The 25108-nt window shown below is 39.2% G+C and overlaps 1 protein-coding gene across 5 annotated transcripts in view; it reads left to right on the top strand.

Annotated features, from left to right (window-relative positions):
- TBL1XR1 (TBL1X/Y related 1) overlaps positions 1-25108 on the top strand; it is a 107657-nt gene that overhangs the window by 71731 nt on the left and 10818 nt on the right. For 4 of the 5 annotated variants that reach the window (XM_021548234.3, XM_021548235.3, XM_077785729.1 and 1 more), the window contains 9 exons: positions 13480-13582; positions 15732-15877; positions 17304-17523; positions 19507-19639; positions 20801-20942; positions 21360-21423; positions 21525-21622; positions 23338-23398; positions 24531-24652. In XM_021548234.3, the coding sequence (XP_021403909.1) occupies positions 13525-13582; positions 15732-15877; positions 17304-17523; positions 19507-19639; positions 20801-20942; positions 21360-21423; positions 21525-21622; positions 23338-23398; positions 24531-24652 (1044 nt within the window). In that variant the 5' untranslated portion in view covers positions 13480-13524. Of the gene's footprint in view, positions 1-13479; positions 13583-15731; positions 15878-17303; positions 17524-19506; positions 19640-20800; positions 20943-21359; positions 21424-21524; positions 21623-23337; positions 23399-24530; positions 24653-25108 lie in introns of those variants that run through there. The other variant, XM_021548237.3, reaches the window with a different exon arrangement.

Genomic DNA, 25108 nt, shown 5'->3' on the forward strand with positions numbered 1-25108 from the left:
AAGACTTGTCTTGATGATTCAGATATTGGAACTGTTCCCAGTTTAAAAAAAAAAAAAAGTATATTGCAGGGTATGGAAAATCTGGTTAAGGAGGCTGATGACACTGACAGTGTCATGTGCCTCTTCCATGTATTATAGGCATATCACTTCAGCATACATGCTATTCTTTATATTCTGTCAAAAGACCCCTGGTAGAGCTGCATTTTGAGGGGAAAAAAAAGATGCTGAAGGCAGAAGGGGGATCAGCTTAATGTCTAGGCAACTTTTGGAGGCACGAGTGAGTTTTTCATCAAATATATATATGCTTGAAGGGAAAAATCAATACAACTTCTTATTGAACTTTGGGTATAGCTAATACAAATGGAGATGTCTCTGCCAAAATACACAACACTAATACCTAGACAGTGCAGGTTTTGCTCATGAAAACCTCCAGTCAGATTTGAGGTATGGTACAGGGTAGGACGTAGGGATGCAGAAATGGAATGTCTGCATTGAGGGTGGTTCCTATAGCAGAAACTGAAAATTGTATAAATTAAGGGAAGAGATACTTGCAGGCTTGGAAAACAATCTGTCCCGTGTTGCAGAGTTCCTGGGGGAACTGTGTGTGTTTGTCAGAGCTGCCTGTGTGCCCAGCAGGGTCTCGTGTTGTGAGCTGAGTGTCCGCTCCCACAGTGGGACCTGACCGAGGGGCACTGCACTGCCCCTCTGTCCCTTGGCTGTCACCTCACTGCCTCCGGAGCCCTCAAGGGACCATGATGACAGAATGGTGGCCTAGGAATGCCCAGCCTTTCATTTTGGAAAAGTAAAGCAGCACTCTGCCCTAATGACAGAGCCCTGTGGCCCCTACCCCACCTGAGGGCCACCTTTTCCAGGCTGTCTCAGGACCACACTCCTCCCTCCCTCCCTCCTGCCTCGGCTGCTGAGATGTTGCTGGGGTTGCTGTTGCTTTATTCCTCTATCACTTCATGATAGACCACACCAGCATTGCAGCTTGACACGCAGAGCAATGGAAAAAGAGATGGGAATTTTTACATTGGTCTCAGATTGCTGATATTCTGGGTTGAGATGGAGAATAGGATGAGTACGGTGACGATGCTGTGTCACTGCCTAGGACAGAGAATCAGGGCTGTCTGCAGCTGCAGTCTCTCGTGTTCCTGAGTGGCCATGCCCAGTGAAGCTGGCAGGGCTAGATAATGGGTACTCCTTCCCTAATATTTGATTTAAGTTTATCAAATAAGAAGAGCTCTGCCTCTTTGAATACCAAAAATAATGTTTGTCAGACATAGTTTCTTAATTTCTTTATGGTTTTTGAGAGATGTAGGAAGTAGCCACAAAAGGCAAGAACTCCACATCCTGTTCTTCATTAGAAATAATTCTGATATGGCATCTAAGTGATCTAGGTGCTTCTGGAAAATTTAGCTGCCTAACTTCAAAGTTCACTTGAAATTAAATTGTGAGGTGCCAAAGTGAATGTAGTTGGTTTTCTGATCCATTTCATAGGCCTTTTTTCTGAAATAAATTTGTAAGTATTAAATTTGTTTTAATTAGCACATCTTTTTTTTTTTAAATGAGGAACATCTGATTTAATATTTTTTGCCTGCTAATTGGTCTTTAATTATTGAAAAAAAGCCCCCAGGTGAAGATGGTTTTGTACAGCCCTTTTGCACCTGATGTTGTTTACACTGGTAACTGATTTCTGTAATTTGTCCTCAGACACTGCAGATGAATTATTCCTGAACAAAAATGTACTGTAGTTCTAAGATGGCTTCTTAAAGACTCAGAGCTGTGGTTTGCACTTTTTCATACTGGGGCTGCTTTTGGTTTTATTTAAAAGAATAAGATGGTGTTGTGGGTGGCATTGGTGTAGTGGTATGTGGAAAAGAGGCTTTTTTTTTTGCAGATTAGCAGCCAGTAGGGCAGGGATAGTGCAGGAGTGTGGGAGTAGACATTGCTCTTAGAAGTTCACATGTATTCTGGTTTTGTATTCATGTGACCAGTTGAAGAAACGTGTTATTTGGGACTCTTGGTTTGGCAAAAACTGGGGGGAGGTTTCCCACTTTTTTCAAGATCCTACACTCATAATGGTTGTTTACCTGCAGATTCCTGCAGGCTCATTTCAGGCTGCTTTACTGAACAGAGGTGGATGTGAAACTGCTTGGGCAAAGCAAAGAGTTGCGTTTTTAATCTGAGGGTAAACTTCTTAAGCTTTCTTTAAACCTCCATTCATGCATAATGCTGCAGTCAGTTGCGAGTTACATGTCTTTAAATCTCTTGAGGTGAACATATTGGGTCTAGAAGAACTTGTCATTTTACATTTAATATATTCCAGGCTTTAGGATATGTTTCATGGCTGTGGAAAAGTTTGAATACTAAATATGATGAATGTTAGCCTATATTTTCGATACCAAATTCTGCTGGCAAACTCCATTAGATTTTTAGCATGTTTCATATCTGGGTAAATGGAAAAAAGCTTGTTTAAAGTGCAGTGTATTTCTGCTATTAATGTTCACAAGTAGCAATCTGTTTGCCATTAATCCACAACTTATGAGTAATACTGACCCTGTCCTAAGAAGTCAGAGGTATTCAAGGTTTTTGTCTTTAAAAAATCCACAGCAAACCCCAGCATTGTTAGTATAACTAATTAATTGTTTTCCCTGTCCAAAGGGCACCCTCTTCTTTTTCTTCATCACAATTTTAAAAATAGGCAAAGAAATCTGGCCTCCTCTTCAGTAATAGCAAGTTCTGATGTAGTTGCTCTTGAGCCGATTCTGTGATTAATGGCCACTAAAGCTGGAAATTATCTTTCCTTGTTAACAGTTCATATTTTCTTGACTTGAAATTTCAATAAATTGTAACTAAAGGATCTTCTCTATGTCCTGTGGGGTTGTTAGGTTGGATTTTTTTCCTTTTTCACCCCATTATGGTATTCCCTCACAGGGGTTTTGTGTTTCATCCTTAAATTTTCAGAAACCCGGGACTCAGGGCTGTTACTGTTCAACAAGACATCTGCCTCAGGAAAAGAATTGGCAGCTTTTATGCATCACAAAGGAATTTCAGAAAAATTATTTATTCCCAAATTAGATTCTGCCAGAGTACATAATTCTAAAACGTCTTTTCTCATGGGAAAGGCATAAAAGCCTAGGCTTAACTATGGGGAAATAAGCTGGGTTTATTTGCGTTTAGAATGGATCAAAGCCTCTTCAAGACCTGTTCTGTGCACTGAGCACCTCGTTACTGCCTCTGTCTTTTTCGGATGTTTATATCCTCAACACTGCTGAAGCTGTACTGTGCCTGATAATCCCTGATGTTTTCTAAAATAATGTAGGGGGCAGGAAAGATGCTCACACACACACACAGAGCATCCTTCCACTCCAGGAAATGCTTCTTCTCCATTTGTGTGGTCAGTATTACTTATGGAGTATTTATGTCAACTTTTTACACTGAAAATAATACCTACCCAAATAACTTTGTAGGTGCTTAAAAGGTGAGATGAGAGTGTTCAGGTTCATCCTGAGGGGCAGAGTAAATGAGGGAGTGGATCCTTTGTTGGGAAAGGTCGTTTTCATGGAGCTGTTTGTGCCCAGACTGATGCATGTTTGGCCTTCAGTTTTAATTTAGTTGTTCACTAGGGAAGAGGAGCCAGTCCCAGAAAACCTGCAGAAATTTAATTTAGTTACCCACGTAATGATATCAACCTTCATAAACACCAAAAATACAGTGTTTTGAAAAAAAAAAAGCCTATTTGAGAACCATCAAGAAAAAGTGGCCACTGATGAGTGTTTCCAAACTTGGACTCTTGGACAGAATTCACTGCTCTCAGAACTGCTGGGCATGGGCTGCTCGGATCCCTGCAGGCTCAGCCTTGCAAGTCCCCAGTCACACCACAAAGCACAGTTTGGAGTATTTTTATTTTGCTGTTGGTTGTGCAGAAATTCTAGATGTGCAGTCTGAAATGGACTTGAGCAGGGAGGTGCCCAGCTGAGATGCTGTGCTGAGCTGTGGGCACCAGCCTGGGGCAGAGGGGAGGTGCTGGCTGGCTCTGCAGACCTGCTCTGGTCCCAGTTTCTGCACCTGACCAGGTGCTGGGAGCTCAGAGCAGTGCTCCATTACTCTGTGCAGGTGTCACTCTGAATCACCTCCAATTCTTGTTGTTATGGCAACATTAAAAAAAACTTCCTTATCAAGGGTGAGGGAACCCATGCTGGTAAATTCACTGACGTGCGTCAGACAAAGGCCTTTCTCCTGCAGGCTGTCCAGGACGTGACTCAGGGCACCAGGCTAAACAAACAAGGACAAATAAAATGAACAGGGTTTACTTGGATTAGAAAACACTGCTGTTGATGATGAATTGAATTTTTTTTTTTTCCAACCAGCAGAATTTATTTGTGCAAAACGTTAGCAACTTGTGTTGTAATGGAAAAGTAATGAAAGAAGGACATAGAAAAAGGAGTGACTGAAGGAGGTACAGATGAATGCTCTGAAGAGCAGATGGAGAGGTGGGCTTAGGAGTGCAGAGAATGTCTGGGCAGTGCTTGGTGAGTAGGTGAAAACCACAGCAAATGTGTGGCCACAGGCTTGAGATTGGATGTCAGATGAAGAGATGAAAGCTGGAAGATGGATCACCAGCTTGGGAAGGATAGCAAGGGCAGTGGGCAGAAGCTGCAAAAGGGTGACACTGCATGAAAAGGGAAGAGGAGCCCATACAGTCATATGAAAAAAACCCAGACAAGATAGGGCTGCTGTTGTAGGAGTGCAGAAATACCTTCCCACAGCTGCTTCTGGGAACTACATCTGCTGTTTTATTACCAGCAGGTAGCAATGTAAATATTTCAATCATAACAAATAGAATCCATGCCAGGCTATACAATCACTAATCACCATTCTACAAAAAGATTTACAGAACACACAAAACTCCCCCAAAAAATCACAGACAGCTGAGAACTGACTAATTACAAAAGTCTGCCCAAACAGCAGCAGTTTTCCATGGAGAAATAAGTGGCATTAGCTGGAGAATGAGTCTTGTTTTGTAAGCCATCAGCATCCAGCAGCAGCCTAGTGAAAAACTCTGTCACTGTTAGTGCACCAGTATCCATCAGCTCAAGCAATTGATGTAGATGTAATCACTGTCTCTAATAGAAATAAAGTCAGGGTAATGGAACATTGTCACAGGATCAATGTCTCCTGTTTTGAAAATAAACCCCCTCAGCTTTGCTTTTGCATTTATGTACCAGCAGGCGACCACATCATTCAATTCAATTGACACAGTCCCTTAGAGCCCTGAATGATCTATTGTGGGAACATCAGGAAGAACATATTGGAAAAAATGGAATGTTCCTGATCAGACTTACAGGCCATGTTATTTAGTGGGTTTTCTAGCAGTGAAAATGAGAATAAACCAAGTGAGAGCAGAAACTTAGCACGGTATGGAGATTTTTAACCCCATTTAGCTGTTAATTTCTACAGGTTCTTGATCAAAAACATTGAACCACAGGAGTTGTTTATTTTTAGTGGTGGTGTTCACAAATAGAAAAGCACTTTTGGACCTTACCCCTCCCCTCCTTAGTCTCAGCAGAAGCCCTTGATGGGGCTCATTTTGACTGACTCAAGGGCTCTTCTCAATCTGTTATTTTCTCAGAATTTTTTACACAGTTTGATCCAAGCAAGGTTTTATGGGTGTGCTCCCACATTCATCCATAATTAATTTCTTGCAAAGGCTTTAATGCGGCACAGGAGATCAGCAGCCATATAGTTGCATACTTAAAACCAGGTGCATGCCAAAAAAGCATATAGAAGATTTTAAACAATGTTGCAGAAAAGGCTTTTTCCAGTTTTCACCTTTCTTGGGCTTGATTCCAGCAGCTGTTCTGTGTCTAGATCCAGGCAGCATTAGCAGGCAGCTATTTTAGCACTTATAAAGCCATTGAACAATTTCACAAAGCCTTCTTGAGATAGGGTCTAAAAGTTTGATTGCAGAAGCCTGTCTTTATTGGAATTAGGTATTCCTGAAGGACTCTAACTCTCTCTAAAAGGACATCTTTCTAATGGCCTAATGGAATGGAAGCTGCAGAGCTTGTTTGATGTTACCGCTGTTCCTGAGATGCCTCTCTAATAAGGTGATTTTCCCTTTTTGAGGGACAGATGGACAGATGTCTCTCCCTGGAGGAATGCCAAGCATTTGTCTGGTGCTTCCCTCTCCATTACAGAGATATATTTAGCACACAGAGCCTAGAATTTGGACCTTGCAGGTCATCTTGAAGTAATCCATACTGGCCAAACCTACACCAGTGCTCCCTCAGGTGATTGTGCTGATTCTGGTTATCAGTCAGGACCAATCACTTTCTAATCAGTTCTACAAATGCCACATTCCAGTTTTGCTGCTATAGTCATCTGTCCAACTTGTCCTATGGGTAGGACAGTCTAACCCTGAAGGTCATCCTATCAAACCACAGGTTCTTCCTTTCTAAAAATGCCTTTGATCTGGACTAGACAATTGATCAAGGAGCATTCCATAACGTTTAGCTGTATTTCCTGGTGCATTCTGATAATTATTTAAGTATTGAAAAAGAATGGTGGTTTAATCTGTCTGGACAGTTTTCATTTAATCCCAGTTTGTCTCCATCAGGGAGCCTGAGCTCGGTGATTAAAAATCCTTCCCAAAACAAGATGTTTGGGCTTGGGATCTTGTGGGGAATCAGGGAGGGATGGCTTTCATGAAGTAATCAAAAACGATGCAGGATTTACTGCTCGAGGTTTTGTTGCATATTCTGAGCAGCTGAGTTTGGCTTTTAAGTTATGAAGGAATGTATTTGCATCTGCAGAAGGCTGTATCAGGACTAGCTCCATTTCAGCAAGGTTGTAATTGTCATGCGGGACAGTTGTGCCTTTAAAGAGGTGTCACAGAATCACAGAATAATTGGCATTGGAAGGGACCTCTGGAGATCCTTTAGTCCATCTGTGTCTACTTTCACTGTTACCCAGAGAGTTGAAAAATCTTTAAAATACTAATAAACAATATGTCTTTACTGTTCCTGTAGAGGAAATAAGAAGAATCTTCCCCAAACATAATTTCTTCTGCTGTTGCATTGTAATAACAAAAAGAAAAGAAGGTTTAAGAACCTAAAATGTTGACTAAAGCGTCAATACCAGAAATATCCCTGTATCTTTGCTCAGCCTAGGAATTTACAAAATGTGGCTGCCAAGAATCACTGCAAGATGCCCTATAGCTGTCCAGGAAGATGTGTTTTCAGCTCTAGAAAGCACAGAAGTTTGCAGCTCTGTAGCCATAGCTCTGGAAACACAATACTGGATATGCTGTCCTTGTGTCTGTGCTGTCACATCCGGAATTCCAGCCTCCTGGGTCACACAGCATGGGACTTTGGGGAGGAGATTCAGAGTTCAGTAATTAAATACTACTTTGCTCTAGGCAAAATCAACAAATGGGCTTCATCTGCAGCATGTTTTGTAACTGTACTCAGGACTGGGCTGCATTTTTCAGATAAGTAGACAGTAACTTACTTTTAGCCAAGGTTCCGGGTGATTTTGTGTTTTGTTGTGGGTTTTGTTTGGTTTTTATTTTTTTCCTTCTCTTCCCTTTCAGGGTTGTAATTCTTTTTCTTCAGAAGATTTCAGACTGGCTTTGTCATCTCGTATTCTTCATACTCTCAAATTGGCATGGAAAGGCAGAGACTGTTGCCATAAATTAGGTCACTAAAGCTGAAGTACAGAATACAAATATTTATTGCCTGAGCTAAGGAAGGCAATTATGAAGAAAGGAAAAGTGGTTTTGTTTGTTTTTTTTTTTTTGTATTCAGGAATTAAGCTATATTCCTGAGGTTGAGCGCAAAGCAGTTTAGTTAAACAATGAACATGAGAAGCATCTCTTGGTTTAAATTACTAGAAGGAAAAATAGCAAAGCCTGATGATATGAGAAATCAGTAAGAAGGTTAATGAGATAGAATTACAGATAATTTTTGTGCAAGTGCACATCTGACATATTATTAAATCTAAAACAAAAGGGCATTTAGCTAATAGCAACTTAGAGGCACAGGTAAAAATGCAGAAAATGAGAACACTATTTTGAGATATTACAGAAAACATCTGGGCATTTAACTTGAAAAAAAATGTTTTTCTTTTCATTCAGAATGTTAGAATTCCTAACTGCAGATCATCAGATAGTAGGAAAACTTTTCTGAGGGTTCAATTGTACTGTGTCCAATACAATATTGGCCCCCATTGCTCAAGCAAACATGTGAAAGGGTACACTTGAAGAAAAGTCAACCTTTTTTGCCTTTTTACAGTGTGACAAAATGTTCATTTTGATTGAAATTGGTGTCTAATAAATTCTGACGCAGAGGATGTACAACAAGAGTCGTAGACTGCATGCTTGATAGAAAGAAACTATTAATTAATTTTCTGAGTTTTCCTTTATAAAGCATTTCTAAAGGCTGTGCACAGCTCTTCTGGATGTAAACTTAGGAATTTCTTCAGCCAATGGGGATGGACCCACCGTGTCTCAGGGAAGAGCATTGGGAGAAAGCTTTAGTAGAACAGCAGCCACAAGGAATGGTGTTTCGTGGTTTAAATCTCCAGTTCTGTGACCTGTGCTGGCTTTGGTATCTGAATGAAATCTGCTGAAACCTCACATATCCAGGAGTTTGCCAGGTTTGAGTGGCTGTATTGAAACAGCACCCTTTGCTCTTTTTATTTTAATCATCATGGCCATTAAAACCAAGAAATAATCTTAAGCAACAATTGATAAAATATCTATGTGTGCATATGCTAGCAAAGTACTTGTCTAGATTTCTTGCAAAAGAGGAAAAATAAAAGCTCCAATGGCAATATTTTTGTTGTAGGGGATTTATTGTTTCTGCAGACAGACTTCTGTTTTCCATGGATTAATGTAGCAGTCTGTTTATGTCTGAACATTAAGCATTCTTCAGGGCTACCCAGAGCCTTAGCTGCTCCCTTTAACATATCATATTTGTAGCAAACTAATGACTGGTATGGTTTTGGGGAACTATTATTCACAGCAGCATGTCAGGTTTTCCTGTTATCCTACCTGTTGGGAATCTGTTGGAGCCCAGCTACAACTGCAGAAATACCACTTTCTTAGGCTGTTATTTGATGATACAATAACACTAATTGTAGTGTAACTCCAGTATACATTATCAAATGGTGATTAAGAGATACCCAGTAATAATCTGATGTATAAACCTTCTCTGCCAGTTCAGGTTTGTCTGGAAAAATCCCCTAAACAACCAAAAAAACCTATTAGGCCAGGAGCCATATCAGGTGGCATCTGTTCTCCAGCATTTGGCATGAACCTGGACAAAGGAGTGCAAAGCTAGCACAAACATGTGGGGTGGAATAATGATTTGTCAGAAGCACAGCCAGGTTTGCACTGTTGGGCACTGATTAGACCTGGTGTTGCTGAGAGTAGAATTCAATCTCCTTTTTAACGGATTTTAGTTGTAGATTTTCCCCCAGGTATGAAGTGTGTGAATGGTCCTCAAGGGACAGAGGTGCTGGGGTGAGACCTGCCCTGTCTCCCTTGGGGCAGGCACAGAAACACAGCCATGCTTCTGACAGCTTGGGAGCAAAGCCAGAGCTGGTGTTGTCTCTGGGATAATAAACTGCCTTTCCTTTGGAAAAAGTAGCTTCCAAGTGAATTTTTGTGTGATTCCTGGCATGCATTGAGTGGGTCAGTTTGTCTAAAGCACAGGTGTGTGTGTCTTGTCTGCTCCTGACCTGTTACTGAGTAAATCTCAAGGCTGGCATCTCTATAGACTGTTGACTTTTATGGCTGATGTGTGTTATGCCTGATAAATTTTGGGACTTTAGGGACTTTCTATAGCAGACTTAAAAATTACCTGGGATATCTGGATGTTGTGCTGATTCTGAATAGTGGTGTTACAAACTACAGGCCCATCCTCTGGGAAGGGAAATTAATCCTGGGAAGAGGCCTGCTGAAATGGAGTTTTTTTTGAGCAGGGAATATCGATCCTGGTGTGGTCCCATGAGCAATTTGAGCATCATTCATAAGCTCTCAGGCCCATCCTTTTGTTACCTGTTATAGGGTATTTTATTTATTTATTTAATCCTGGTTTTACCAGTGAGGAATCCACTTCACATGTGCTGTGCTTGCTCCAGTGTGCAAAACAGAAGTAGAGGCAAGTGGGAGAGATTTCCTTTAAAAGCAGAATTGGATCTAAAACAGCAATGTGGGTGCATCATTCTTTGCCATGTAATTCCACAGAATGATTTGAGGAAGACCTGGAATGTTTCTAAGGGCAAGGAAGATAAAGGGCCTTAAGGATCTCATCACATTTTTGGAATGGGGCATAAAGCTGCAAATATTTTAAGATATTTTAATGGTCCCTATGCAAATTAGGCTACAAATCTAAGATTGCTAGGAATTGCATGTTAACTTCTACTTACTTTTGTCTCATTTTTATGTGTCTCTTTGGTGATTTAATTTCTGCATATAAAATGAAGAGCAATATTAATATCTATTAAAGTGTCCAAAATGAGTAGTTGATTGCTTGTGGAAATAGTGAACCTGGGGGGGAATCAGCCAGCATTGATGAAGTAATTTTTTTAGGATGTAGGGTACATGTGTATAGTCATGGGTCCCTTGTCACAAACAATATGAGGGTTGGCAGTGTAAGCCTGGTGTTAATTCAGCGTGTGTCCTCTTCTACTGTATTTTTAAAGTGACATTTTGCTTTGGGTTGGAAGGAAGGTGGTTTGCTGCTGCTCATTCTTCTCACATTTCTTGTGTCACTTGGCTGTGGGATGCTGTCCCCAGGCTCTGCCCGAGCCACAGAGCCTGGGGTGGGGGAAACACAGAAAAGACCTCCCGACAAAATGTAAAGGAGCACTGAAAACGTGCACAAAGCAGTATTTTGGTAAAACCTTTTGCACTATTTCCAGTTTCAAGCCCCTCATCAGGCGAACCATGCGTTCCTTGGAGCTGTTTCTGTGTTTTTGGTGCCACAGCTGGTGCTGCAGTGCCACCTCCTGATGGCCGGGCAGGAGCTGCTTGTGAAAACACTCGCAACCAGCCTTGGAAAATTGAGGCTCCTTTGATTCAGGCAGGGTGAAGAACACTTTTGACAGACAAGCAAAACATTGGGTTTTTTTTTTCTTCTTTCAGCTACCCAGCTACATAACAGGTGAATTGATGTGGCACCTCCACAGTTCTGCTTTGAGGGGGGAGCCCTCTTTATATAAATAATTCAGGACCGCTCTGTGTGACAAATAGCAGTTTCATCAGATTTCTGTGGTTTGATCTATCGTTTTTGGTGATGCAGCAGGATTTTGAAACTCTGTGACAGACCTGTGAAAAAAATACTGCCAATTGTGTATGTGTATGTAATGTAAAAAAAACCTTCTTTATGAGCCTCTTTAAAATTAATTACCTTCTCTGAAGGAAAATATTGTTCCTCTTCCTACAGCATTTTTGTGTAAAAAAGTCTTAAAGAAAGATAATTTGCTCCACGTATGGCAACAAAACTTAGCTGAATAAAATTAGTGTTTGGTCCTGCACATGGTGGAATTGGTTGCTAATGCATTAAATGGCTAAAAATGCCATTCCTTTTACATTCTGCTCAGTAAAACAGTCCTCAAAGATGTATTGGAGTTTGGCAGGGATGTCTTGTACCCCAGGCGTGGCTGGGGCTGTGGAGAGGTGGACTAAGGTTGGTATCAAGTACCTCCCTGTACCAGTCATGTTGCACCTAATTAGAAGTAATTGTCTTGGGGCAACTTTTTCCTTTAGAAATGAAAAGGATTTAAGTAGAACTACAATTTAATTTTTTTCCTTGAGAAACTAAAGCCATCTCCCCCACAGCATGGCTGTGAGCTGGGTGATTTCATGCCTGGGGCAGTTTTGGGGATATCCATGTGTGGTTTCAGGCAGATAAACTCCTCTTCATACCTGAGTTCATCCTTCAGCCTCTACTCATCATGAGGGGCTTGAGTCTTGTTTTTACAGCACGATGGGACTTGTAGGAAAGTCAATCCTGGAGCACTGTTCCCACTGTCCAGCTGAGTTGCAGCTGACTGGTAAAACTCAGAGTTGGATGATAAGAAAAACAGTATGGTTGTTTTCTCCTGTTACCTTGGGAGTTTTTGCTAGGAAAAGATGCCCAGGGGGAATCCACATGGCAGCCTTATAATGCCAATCACAACTTTGTAGTTGTTACTTTCTGTTGTATTCACCATTTTCCCACTGGAGCAGCAGTGGGATGTGGTCTGACCATGCAGCCATGTAGCAAAAGCTTTTTATTTTGAATGATGTAGGAAAACCCATTCTCTAGTACTTTTATACATCAGATCCCAGGTAAAACTTTGTCAAATAGCAGTAGGAAAGTCACTTTGCCTTCTCAGATTCCAGTTCTATAGGAGAAGCAGCAGTGGTGGTCAGCTGGGTAAAAACCTGGGAAGGTTTGCTGATGGAAAGTGCTGGACAGATAATTGGAGCAGGAGGTGGACATTATTTCATAACATGTTCTGAAAGCTGATGTTTTCACTTGTTTACTTGGAAAGGTCAGAGTTTTCAAACATTCAGACATCATGAGAATGTTCTCAAAAACAAGACTTTGAGTTAGAAAAATTACTGTATTCTGTCTCTTCATGTCTTAAAGACTGCTGTTGCCTCATATTTTCCAAGTTTATAATCAAAAGTATTTATAGTCCGATACGTGATTTGTCTTGCTAAATATTGGCCATTACTAAAATCAAGAAAAAAACTGTGTGTGTAAGTATATATATATCCCATCAATATTTTTGAAGCATTGATTGAAAGCCTAGGGAAATGTTACTAAAAATAGACTGTTTAAAGTTTGTTTCTAATGTCAAGAATTCCTTTTGCAAAGCCAAAAGACATGGCTGTTTTCTAATCTTTAGTGGGATTAGCTGGGCTTGTTTGAACAGACACCATGTTGTAGCTCGTACTGTTCTGCACCTTTTTACTAGAGCAGGAGTACCTGAAAACTGGAGTAGATAAGAACATAACCTGAAAACTGGAGTAGATAAGAACATAAAAGTGAGAACCTGCCAGGATGCCAATGTGAAATCACGGTCTTGGTCTTTGTTAACCAGGCAGAGAGAGCCCCATGTTATAAAAAATGTATTCCATAGCAGTAATGTAGATGGGATGAAGCTTGCTCGATTATTTTGTAAAACCTGTGATATGAAGCCTTTTTTAGTACTGGTATTAAACAGCAGAGTTCCCCAGTCCATACCAACTTGCATCGTATGAGAATCTGTCCCATTAATATTTAATTTACTGACCTTTATTTTGTGGTGAGACAAATGACTTTTTAATGACTCCAGTAGACTTATTTGCATTATAAAATAAAGCCATTGTCAATGCTGCCAGGGAGCTACTTACTTTATAAATATAGCATTTGTTGGGAAATACCTATTAGGTACTAAAAATACTTAATTGACCTACTTTTTTTTTATTATTTGCAGGGTTGTGTCCTTTGTTGTGACCTCATGGTTTAACTGGGAATAAAGATGAGTATAAGCAGTGATGAGGTTAACTTCCTGGTATATAGATACTTGCAAGAGTCAGGTGAGTTTTTACACTTCTGGTTATTAAACAATGCATAATTTATTTGATCTTCATCTGCAACTGGCTTTAGCAAACACAGGCTTATTTAACTATTTTGCCAGTAGGCATGTGCTTCTGTCTGAACTGTTTCTTGGTGTTTCTTCTCAACAAGAGAATGAATTCCTGCCAAGTTACCTTCTGTAACTTAATCAGATTTAGTCATTTGTAGTCTTCAGATGGCAGTCAAGGACTCACTCGATTGCTAAAATGCATTTTTCTGGAGATCGCTTCTCTGCAGGGTGATGATGGCACTTTGCACCATTTTCTTCAGGGCTGCCTGAAGAAGAAAATAGAAAGATCAGCAAAATGCTGGTTTTTCCTGTTGTTTTGGAGTGATGGTGTTTCTGCCAGCTGGTCTTGTGTAGCCGAATTCCTTGCCTGAACATGACTGGGAGGGCAGATGTGGCTGTGTTTGAAAGGAAGAAGTGACAACTGTGACTATGGCTTGTATCACTTGACTCTAAATAGAGATAAACAGATTTTTTAGAGGAATAACCCAAAAAGCCTCCATCCCTCCAGGACCTTTTTTTGGAGGATCTTGTCCTTCTGAGTAGCTGGATTCTCCTGCTTCTTAGAAGAAAGAGCAAAAGACACTTGAATGTTGTCAGACTTGAAAATAAACCTTTTTCTTATCATATCCCTCCACACTGACTGTGTCTGTACAACACAAGAATGCAGCAGTGCTGCCTTATTTTTAAAGCTTCCCCAGCCCAGTCGGATCAGCAGTTTGAGTTTGTGTTGCATGTTTGGGTTTCTAGATGCAGCCATATGGCTTCAGGGAGTTTTGTGGTGGTGGTTATTTGTGAAGCTCTGTAAGAGACAACATCATCTTTTACTCACAACTGTGATATTGATTGCTTAACACAGCCTACATTTAGAATGGGAAGATCTGACTGGAAGTCAGGGCATGCCCTAGTAAATGAACAAGTGATGATTGTCAGCTGGAAGGAGGGAATATGATCTCAGCAGTACATAAAAGAAATCTGCATATTAAAGCAAAATACACTGTTATTTAAGACTGGAGCTTTAAGAGATCATCTTTAATGTATATACATACAGATATATAAGAAAATATACACATATATTTCATATTTTACCTTGGTGTTTCAATGTTTATTGATTCATAGTTTTTGTTTAGTGATTGCTGATAGGTGGCTTCAGGCTTGTTGGAAATGCATTTGACTGATGCAACATATGTCCACTGCTCATGGACTTCCCAAATTGAGAAGAGAAGCACCAGAAGCAATGGTGGATGGCAGACTTTTACAGTTTCTGCTTGTCAAAAGAAAGCAAAACCTCATTTTTCTGCCTGAATGTACTGAAAACTACTACACACTCTTATGCCAGTTGCAAATTGCTTTTGTCATAGAAGCCAAACTTACAAAATTGCTTCATCTTCATTTGAAAATTTGCAGGCAGCTTCTTGCTTACGTGGCAGGGAAAAAGGAAAAAAAATAAAATGGTTTAAGAAAAAATGCCATGACAATAGTTAACTTGCTGAAACAACTATTTTTCTCTTGCTTAAATTCACTTTCTCAAGGTGTTCAAATAAATAGCAAGCAGCTACCATTGCTGCACCATAACATGTTTGCCACTTCTTAATCAGTGCACAGTGCTGATGTAGCTCTAAATGCCAGAGCATGTACAATTATGGCAGCACTGTACCATGAGCTGAATTCTGTTCACAGACAGATCCATTTCACTTTGATGGGTATCAAATCAGTGAGTGAAAATAGCAAGTGAGTCTTGTGTCTTGGATATATATTTTTTAATTAAATACTACATATGATACAATGTCAAAACATTTAGTTTTTGAATATACAAACATATTTAAATGCTACAGTGAATTGTGTATTTTATATTGACTCGTGCACAAATGTTTTGCCATTGATACTGTAATTAATAATTGTTGTGTTTATAGACGAACTTTGCTTTTCTGTCTTTGTACATTTAAACTATGAGGGAATTGAGGTGTTTTGACAAGTTTTTGACAAGTATAGCATTTATTTGGTATAATTTGCACAGGTTTTTAACAGAAGGTCTGACCGTGGTACAGCAAGTAGCATTGTCTATCTGTAAATCAATTCTGATGTCTTTGCCTTGTCTTTAGGGTTTTCCCATTCAGCATTTACCTTTGGTATAGAGAGCCATATCAGCCAGTCTAATATAAATGGTGCTCTGGTGCCACCAGCTGCTTTGATTTCCATCATCCAGAAAGGTCTGCAGTATGTAGAGGCAGAAGTCAGTATTAATGAGGTAAGGAGGCTTTGCCTGCTGGAGCGTTGTGTCCTTGCTTGCAGTAAGTTTGAATGTTAATATTTTTTAACTTTCTTGTGTCCTATTTACTTTTACTTCAGATTCCCTGCTTCTGTTGCTCACCATGACTCTAGTGGTGGAACCAGAGTGACACAGCTGGGTGGGGGTTCTGCCCAGTGCACAACACCAGGCATGGTGCTGTGGCTCATTGCTTAAAGGTCCATTGTCTGCAGAGATTTGACCCTACTCTAATGTTGTAGTGCATCCTAGGATAATTGAGACCAGTAATCTCTTCATTTTTTAGTTTTGTAGACTGGCACTAGGGATGTGGGGAGAGCACTGTGCAGCTTTTGTTTGGGCTCTTGTGTCATCACAGTGAAGTAATGTGAGCCCAGAGGCAAGATTTCCAAGGAGAGAGAGGCTTTGGATTTGTGGCAGGAAGGCTGAAGGTATATGCCAGTTTGCCTTTTGCCTCAGCTGGCTAATTCATCTTGAGCAGGATCTGTTAAATTTGATGTTTAAATGGTTATTCCAGCAGTACAGAAAGCTATGTATCTTCCTGCCTGATGCTGCAGACACTCTCCCTCAATTTCCATTCTCATTTTTGCCTGGAAGGTGAGAAACCTGTCTGTGTGTCAGTCAGATTACTGAAGGAAACTTTTTTTTCCCCCCATTAATTCTGCTCACTTTCCAGTCCTCCCTTATGTCTGCTGTTTGTGTGGTTTTCACAGTCCTAGTGAAGCAAATTCTTTCCTTTAGGAAGCCTCAGAAAAATAAAGCAAGTGGTAGGAATAGAAGAAGACCCTATATTTATTGCAAGGAATCCTTGTATTCACTAAAAATAGATCCTTACAAAGCCCTAGCATATGTATAAGGGTATTTTTAACTGGGTCTTGTCCATTTCAGGATAAAATTCTTCCTTGTTGTTTGAAAGCATGCCAGCACAGTTTAAAAAAAGGAAGAAAACTAGTCAACTCCCCAGATAATATGTTTATGGAAAGTATTAGTCTAATAAGACTATAACTTCACAAGTCAGTGACCCGAGTTGCAATGTTTGCAGCTCTCACTCCAAACAAACCATTAGATTTTGCTGCAGCCATTCATGTTTGAAATCGTATTCATAGATAGCTTACAGAATTTTTTGCTTTAGCAGGCAATTCAGCAAAGTCAAAACAAGTAACTTTTGATTCCACAGACTCTCCCAGAGGCCTGTGGTGGCTTTTTTTACATATTTATGGTGGCCACTTTAAACTAAAATTCCAGTCCTGACCACAACAATGATGAGATACCACTTCCAACACCATATGGTGTTTATTATATTAAATCAAAATATTTTCTTTAGTTTTGCTTGGAATCTTTGTCCATAATGTTAATTTGTACTTGGTGTTATCTTTTTTTTTTCTTTTCTCCCTGTGCTGTAATTTAGGATGGTACCTTGTTTGATGGTAGGCCGATAGAGTCTCTCTCACTGATAGATGCAGTGATGCCTGATGTGGTACAGACAAGACAACAGGCCTACAGAGACAAACTTGCACAACAGCAGGCAGCAGCTGCTGCAGCTGCAGCTGCTACCAACCAACAGGGATCAGCAAAAAATGGAGAAAATACTGCAAATGGAGAGGAAAACGGAGCACACACTATAGCAAGTAAGTTGAGACAGAAATTGCTTTAAGCTGGGTTAGCACTTTGTAGTTGTTTATCATTGTATGAGCTTGTAGACAATGAGGTAAAAATGTGGAGTTTGGAGTAACCCTTCATCTTGCTGAGAATTCCTTCATCATGGGTCATCCTTGAACAGATCGTGTCTCACCTTTGGCTGTCTCCATTTTTGATATCTGGGGTTGCAGGAATCAAAGTTCTGAATTCATTAATTCACAATATTCCCTTGACTGGTCTCAGTTCCAGTACTGCTTCTTTTCCATCACCTAAATGTTTGTCACAGGGCCCTTGCATAAAAAGGAGAAAAAGAAAAAAAAGACTCCTGTACAAGAAATGAGGAAAGGAGTCTGCCAGTCCATGGCCGGTTAAAACTGAGTATTGCTGGCGAAGCTCTTCAAACTTCTTCCAAAAAGTTCTGTAAAACACATGAATCCAAGAGCTGTTCTAGTGATATTGAGGTCAGGGGTTGCTGGGACAAGCCCTGTGTCCCTTGTCACTTTTATCAATTTCATTATTTTTTTATTCAAAATTGCTCGATGCAACTGCTCTCAAGTTTGCTTTATTCATGAATTCCATTTCAGTTGTGATTGGTGAAATAAATGGGTTCTGTTTGTCATCACTGGTCAAAAGAACATATCTTGCAATAAGGCTTAGTATGGAAAAGTTTGGGTCAGGCATTAAACTGTGATTTTGTAAATACTCTTCTGGAAGCCTGAATTGTATGTTTAAGTGTGGGATTTACAGTTCTTTCTGTAAAAACACCTGAAAAAATGCCATTTTGGAGAAAATACTAATATTGAGCCACGTACAAGTTTTACAGACTGATTTTACTAGATTTTTTTCGTTAGTATATATGATAAAAAGCTAGAAATGTTCTTTGGCTGAAACAAATGAGGTCTCTACTTTGATGCTTTAATTTAAAAATCTCAAAGGAGTGTTTACTTGATAACTGTGAGCTGGATAGAGGTAGACCTTGGATCTCAGCCCTGTTAAATGTGATCTACCAGCAACCCCTGCTGGCTGTACAGCACTTCAGACTGGCACAGATCCTCTGACTGAAGCAATGCTTTATGTTGGTGCTCTTTCTGAAAAAATACTGATGTTTTAATAGCCTCCTCTATTTTCTCACATTCACAAACAGTGGCAGAAACCCTTAATGCTAAATTAAGCAATAGCTGTGAAATGTTTTCTTTAACTGCAGTGAATAAATATGGAGCAGGTGAACTGTGCAGCATTCCTTACATTCTGCATTTGCACTCATCATGAATTTATTTTTAATAATAGAAAATGATTGATGGTAGATGCCAAGAAAACTATTTTGTCAGTTGAATTACCCCTAGTACGTTCTACAGAACAATATGGTTTCAATCTCACTTCCACGCAGAAAGTTACACTGCCATAATTCCATGGTAATTGCTGATGAAGTTTGAGAAGCTTGGTTATGTTAACTCTATCACCAAATGTAATTATATTCATTAAAGGCATTTTGTAAATGGAGTGTCAGAGATACGGATTTAAAACCTGTTAGACTGCAATTGGTGAAAAGAGAGATTTTTGAAAATGAATGTGTTATAAATGTATTCTTTCAGCACAAGCTAGACTAGTAACATATTGTACTCTGCAGTATTGGGCCTGAAAAACAAGAGTACTTGTAACAGCATTTATTTTTTAACATAGCAAAAAATTCACTTTTGGCCCTAATTCTAAAGCTCCAAATTTAAATCCATGCGGATGGGGAAGGTTTACAGGGGCGAAGAGTTTTCTCACATTTTCGAAACTCCCCATCTGTTTATAGTGCTTCATTAATTGGAACTTAAAAAATAAAAGAGCATGACAGCTCTGTCAAATTTTTGAATCACATAAATTGTGAATTCTTGCACTCATGGCAGAAGAATCTGAACCATACAGGAATCACAATATCCCCAAATACTAAAATCCACCTCTGTGTACTGTTGTTTCCCATAATGCAGATAATCACACGGATATGATGGAAGTAGATGGAGATGTGGAAATCCCTCCCAACAAGGCAGTGGTGCTGCGTGGCCACGAATCCGAAGTGTTCATCTGTGCCTGGAATCCCGTTAGTGACCTTCTGGCCTCAGGGTATGTGCACTGCCTGCTGTGAGTGTGTGCAGGGTCTGTGCTGGGGCACGCTGCTGCTGCATGGGAGGCAGCAGGCTCAGGGTACACCTACCCCGAGCGTCAAATGGCACGGTGCTGTGTAGAAAACAGTGCTTTGAAATTATTATTAGTAGTATTATAATAATTATTATCTTTATTATAATTATTAAATATTAATGTTATAATATTATTTTAGTGATTTAAAATTTAGATTATTATTATTATTATTATTATTATTATTATGCTTTTAAATGGAGATTTTTATTATTATTATTATTGATGATTATGCAAGGGAAGAAGGCTCAGGGAATACCTGCCCCAAACATCAAATAGCCACAGTGTTTGTTCTTTACAGAATAGTGCTTTAAAATGGACTTTTATTATTATTTCTTATTAATATATAATTAATAAATAACCAATATATAATATAATATAATATAATATAATATAATATAATATAATATAATATAATATAATATAATATAATATAATATAATATAATATAATATAATGTTATATAATATAATGTTATATAATGTTATATAATATAATATAATGTTATATAATATAATATAATGTTATATAATAAAATATAATATAATGTTTTATAATAAAATATAATATAATATAATGTTATAATATATAAATATATTTATTATAATATATAGTCTATATATTATAATATACATCATATAGCATATATATTGTGCAGCATGTATCATATATCATTATATTCTATATTACATACTATATATACATATGTGTATATATGTATGTGTAATATATATAAAATGTATAGTATATATAATATATATTATATAAATATTTTTATAATGTACATATAAATGTAATATATGTTAAAAGTATGTGTAATACATAAAATGTAAATATAAATGTGTATATGTAATATGTATAAAATAGAGATGGTGCTTTATATGACTGTATATATAAAAGTACAATGTATATTTTCTATTATTTTTCATACCACATATTATAATGCCGCACAGTGTGTATTATTGGTATATGGCACACTGCATGTTACCTAACACTACAGCCTGTCACTATAACCACACGTGTCGATGCCCACACGTGGCCGGCCCACGGGTGACCCGCAGGGTTTGTGTCCCCACGGGTGTGCTGCAGGTCCGGCGATTCGACGGCGCGGATCTGGAACCTGAGCGAGAACAGCACGAGCGGCTCCACGCAGCTGGTGCTGCGGCACTGCATCCGCGAGGGCGGGCAGGACGTGCCCAGCAACAAGGACGTGACCTCGCTGGACTGGAACGTAAGTGCTCCTGGCAGCAGAGCTCCTGGCAGCACAGCTCCTGGCAGCACAGCTCCTGGCAGCACAGCTCCTGGCAGCACAGCTCCTGGCAGCACAGCTCCCGGCAGCACAGCTCCCGGCAGCACAGCTCCTGGCAGCAGAGCTCCTGGCAGCGCTCCAGTGCTCCCAGGAAAACCCTGCCGACAGCACCTCACGGGCAACTTCTAGGTGACGGCAGCGGTGCCTCTGTGGCAGCACCTGAAATAGTTCTGTTTTGATGACTCTTGTAACTTCTTCTGTTATACTTCTTTCTAATAACTTGCAGTCAGTAAAATATCCTAAATCCTATGCAGATCTATTCTACCTCAAATTTGCTTAGTGCTCTTTGAGTTAAGCAGTAAAAATAAATAAATAAATAAATAACCTTTTTGCTGGCAGAGTGAAGGTACACTTCTAGCAACTGGGTCTTACGATGGCTTTGCAAGGATATGGACTAAAGATGGTAAGCAAAATGCTTTTTAATTTACGATATATTTTCCTATATTGTGGCTCACGGCATAGTTTTTTATTTTTTAATGTATTCATATCAATATAAATTTTCAGGTAATCTTGCCAGCACCTTAGGGCAACATAAAGGTCCTATATTTGCGTTAAAATGGAACAAGAAAGGAAACTTCATTTTAAGTGCAGGAGTGGACAAGGTGAGATAATCTTTGGTAAAATTAAAATTCTTTCCTTCACCATTATAATCTAACTGTAAGCAAAATAGCAAAACTATGCAAAGTAAGTAACTGACACTAAAGGCATAGGATGTAAATGTGTGCTTACAAAGATCTTGTTATGCTTAACTATGTTTCCTTGGGTTTTATAGTAGTTTGTTGAGATATTTTAATTTCCTAGATTACAGTGTCTGTTGATCTCTTCCCATTTAGGTTAGTCTGAGTTGGAAACTAATTGAAACCAGAAACATTAAACCTTTGTAAAACCAAACCATCTAAATTCAGTGAAGCACTTCATGCAAAGCCTTAGGAAAAATAAATGTACTAGAGGGGTAGGTCGAGGCTGAGTTGGATATCAGTCAAACCTGAGAATAAGTATAAAGATTAGAGCTGGAACATAGGGGAAGTTGATATATGTGACTGGGGAGCTGCCAGTTGTGTAATGCCACAGAGCTCATTGTTTACTGTGTTTTATTTCACATGTCTAAACAAATTCAGGTTTACAAGGTCTTCCAGTTCAGAGCTGCTGTTAGTATGAGAGGTTCTATGTATGGATGGTAGGAAGGGCACAGAGTGATGGGGAAATGCACCTAAAGTGATTCCAGAGAATCAAATAGACTATAGCAAGAGTTAGGAGAGTTGATTTTTTCCTCTGTAACTGATTCAAGTTGCAGAAGTCAGCAAAGGTTCTCTCTTAGAGTGGCAAACTGCAACCTCAGTACAACCACTTAAAACTGGCAGTGTCAATGTAAAGTAGTAAATTTTCTCCTTTATTTGTTTTTCCCCTGCATGCATTTACTTGGTTTGCTTTATTGGCCAGCTTTATAAATGCTTGTGCTGGCACAAAGGAAGGAAAATTTAATGTCTCAAAGCATGGAAAGGATTGTGTTTACTCTTTTGGCATCTGTGATGGTTATGCCAGTTTTTAAATATTTGTGGAGGTACAGCTTTCGTTTGCAGGAAAATAATTAAGGAAGAAATAGAAACCTTATTTCAGTCAATAAAACTACTTAGACAAACTGAGATTATGCTTTGAAAAATATTCCACTTTAGCAGAGAGAATGACCAACCTTAGGCTCCTTTTCCATAATTTTGTGTGGTCAGTTCATGCTTCCATTGTATTTGGTGTTAAAATTTTCATTGATCATTGAGGTAGGGCAGGGATATTGGCATATAACATACTGATAAGATACCGATTTTGTCATGTAAGATTTCTTTAACCAGAAGGTTATGGAAGTATTGGCAGAGAACAACATAAAAGGAAATTACACCCTTAAATTTTTCAATATGTGACTAATTGTTAATAACATCTCCTTAGGAGCAAGTGAGGAGCTGATACTGTAATTTGAATATACAAGTATTTGAATTTAAAATAGGTGTGTGGAATGGATGACAAGAATATAAATAGGGCTAAGGGGATAAAACTGTTTAAAAGCCCACAAATTCCCTTTTTCTCTAGACCCCAAAATGTTGTGGCTAAAGATCTTTCTGCTGCAATCTTAAATTTTCTACTGTTTTCTGTACATCTACTACTATTTCTTTTAGTACTGGATCAAACTCTAGAAATGTATAATCAAGAGTAGGTTTGGGTGATGGTGGGCAGGGTAGGTATTCTCATACTTGTGAGTGGTGGTAGTTGTGGGGGAATCAGCAATTTGTACAAGTTTGTTTATTATTTATTTATCTGTTTAACACAGACCACAATTATTTGGGATGCCCACACTGGCGAAGCCAAGCAACAGTTTCCTTTTCATTCTGGTAAGTCTTGATTTCATCATTCAGATTTTTCATCTGAAAGGACAAAAACATGTTATTTTAAAAAATAAATTTAAAAGTCTGATGTTTGTGGTACTTATTTGCATAATTTAAAAATCTTACAGCTAGTCTTTGGTTACTTATTCCCATATTGGAATATTGAGAATGTAAACAAAGGTAGATTTGTTCTGATTTTATAACTTGTAGTTTTACTGCAGTTCCAGCAAAGCCATAAGAGATAAATAATACAAATATTCTTGACTTTCTGTAGTATGATGGCAGACAGATGATGTGGCCAGGCCACAGGGGATTATTGTTTATCATCTAAGGACTGCGTTTCATCCTCCTGCTGCAGAGATCCCACCCTGTGTCCCATTATCCCTGGATTGTCTGGTCACAAGCCAGCTGAAAGCTGTTCACTGGCCAGCTGGGGTGGGAGTGCAGGAGGTCAGACAGATTGTTCTGTGGGCTGCATGCTGAGCAATCCTGCCAGAATTAGGTGGAAAACAGAACGGACAGGGTGGCAGACGTGCCATTGAAGGGCTTTCAGAAACGTGTCTCATTCCCAGTCCTTCCCCTCGTGCCACATTTCCAGTGCCATGACAGCAGTCAGAAACATCAACTCAGCATTTACTCCAGGCAGTTCTCTCTGTGCTGTCTGCCATAAATAGCTGGCTTGATGTTGCCCATGATTAAGCTTCAAGTTACCACACCTTAAATACTAGAATTAAGAAAGGAAATAAATCCTCACCCATCCCTGAGCACGAGCAGGAGCTGCTGGTGGAGATGAGCTCATGCATGATGATGTGTGAAGTTGTGGGAACCTGTTCCTTGTGCTGACTCTTGAGGTTTGTTTAAAGATGACTTAACTACAGCTTGATGTCCTGCTGCACTGTCTTCTGTGTAACTTTGATTTCAAATATGTTCCATAATATGATGACTTATATTAAATTTGTTCCATTTAGTGTATGACTCGTTTTAGCTGCATTTTTTACTGTTCATATTGTTTATCTTCAGAACTGCTGTAAAATTTATGATTGCTTCCTTATGTTCCAAGGTGGTGCATGCTAAATTTGTACATCAGATTCCTGCAGAGTGTGTACCATAGCTTTAAATATCTTTCTTTTTCTTTTAGCACCAGCATTAGATGTTGATTGGCAGAGTAACAACACATTTGCCTCTTGCAGTACAGACATGTGTATTCACGTTTGTAAACTAGGACAAGATAGGCCCATCAAAACCTTCCAGGGTCACACAGTAAGTACTGCAAAAAGTGATATTTTTATTCCTGAGAGATTGGGGCTCAGTAAACTTACCAATACCCAGCACTTGTGTAATTGGCTACAGGCAGTAGATGCACACAGAGGTAATTGTGGTCAAGGTCTTATAGTAATCACAGTCTCTGTGATTATCAGAACAATTCTCACCCCCATGTGCAGCTTGTTTTACCAGTGCCAGGGTGCAAGAGTGAGCTTTGGAAGAAGCATGGCAACTCCAAAAACTTTACCAGGTGGTATACAAGAATGCATGGAAAATGTGATAAATGGATAGCAAAAAGCTCTTAGTTGTTACTGAAGGCAAAGTTATGAATAAAAATTAAGTGTTAAAATCCTGATAATTACACAAATGCTCATAATTGCTGTCCAGTTTTATCTTTTGTAAGCAAGCTATAATTTTATAATGGAAGACTCCAACTTACTCTCATTGTTCACT

Source organism: Lonchura striata, chromosome 10 (assembly GCF_046129695.1).
Source record: "Lonchura striata isolate bLonStr1 chromosome 10, bLonStr1.mat, whole genome shotgun sequence".
Taxonomy (NCBI): Eukaryota; Metazoa; Chordata; class Aves; order Passeriformes; family Estrildidae; genus Lonchura; species Lonchura striata.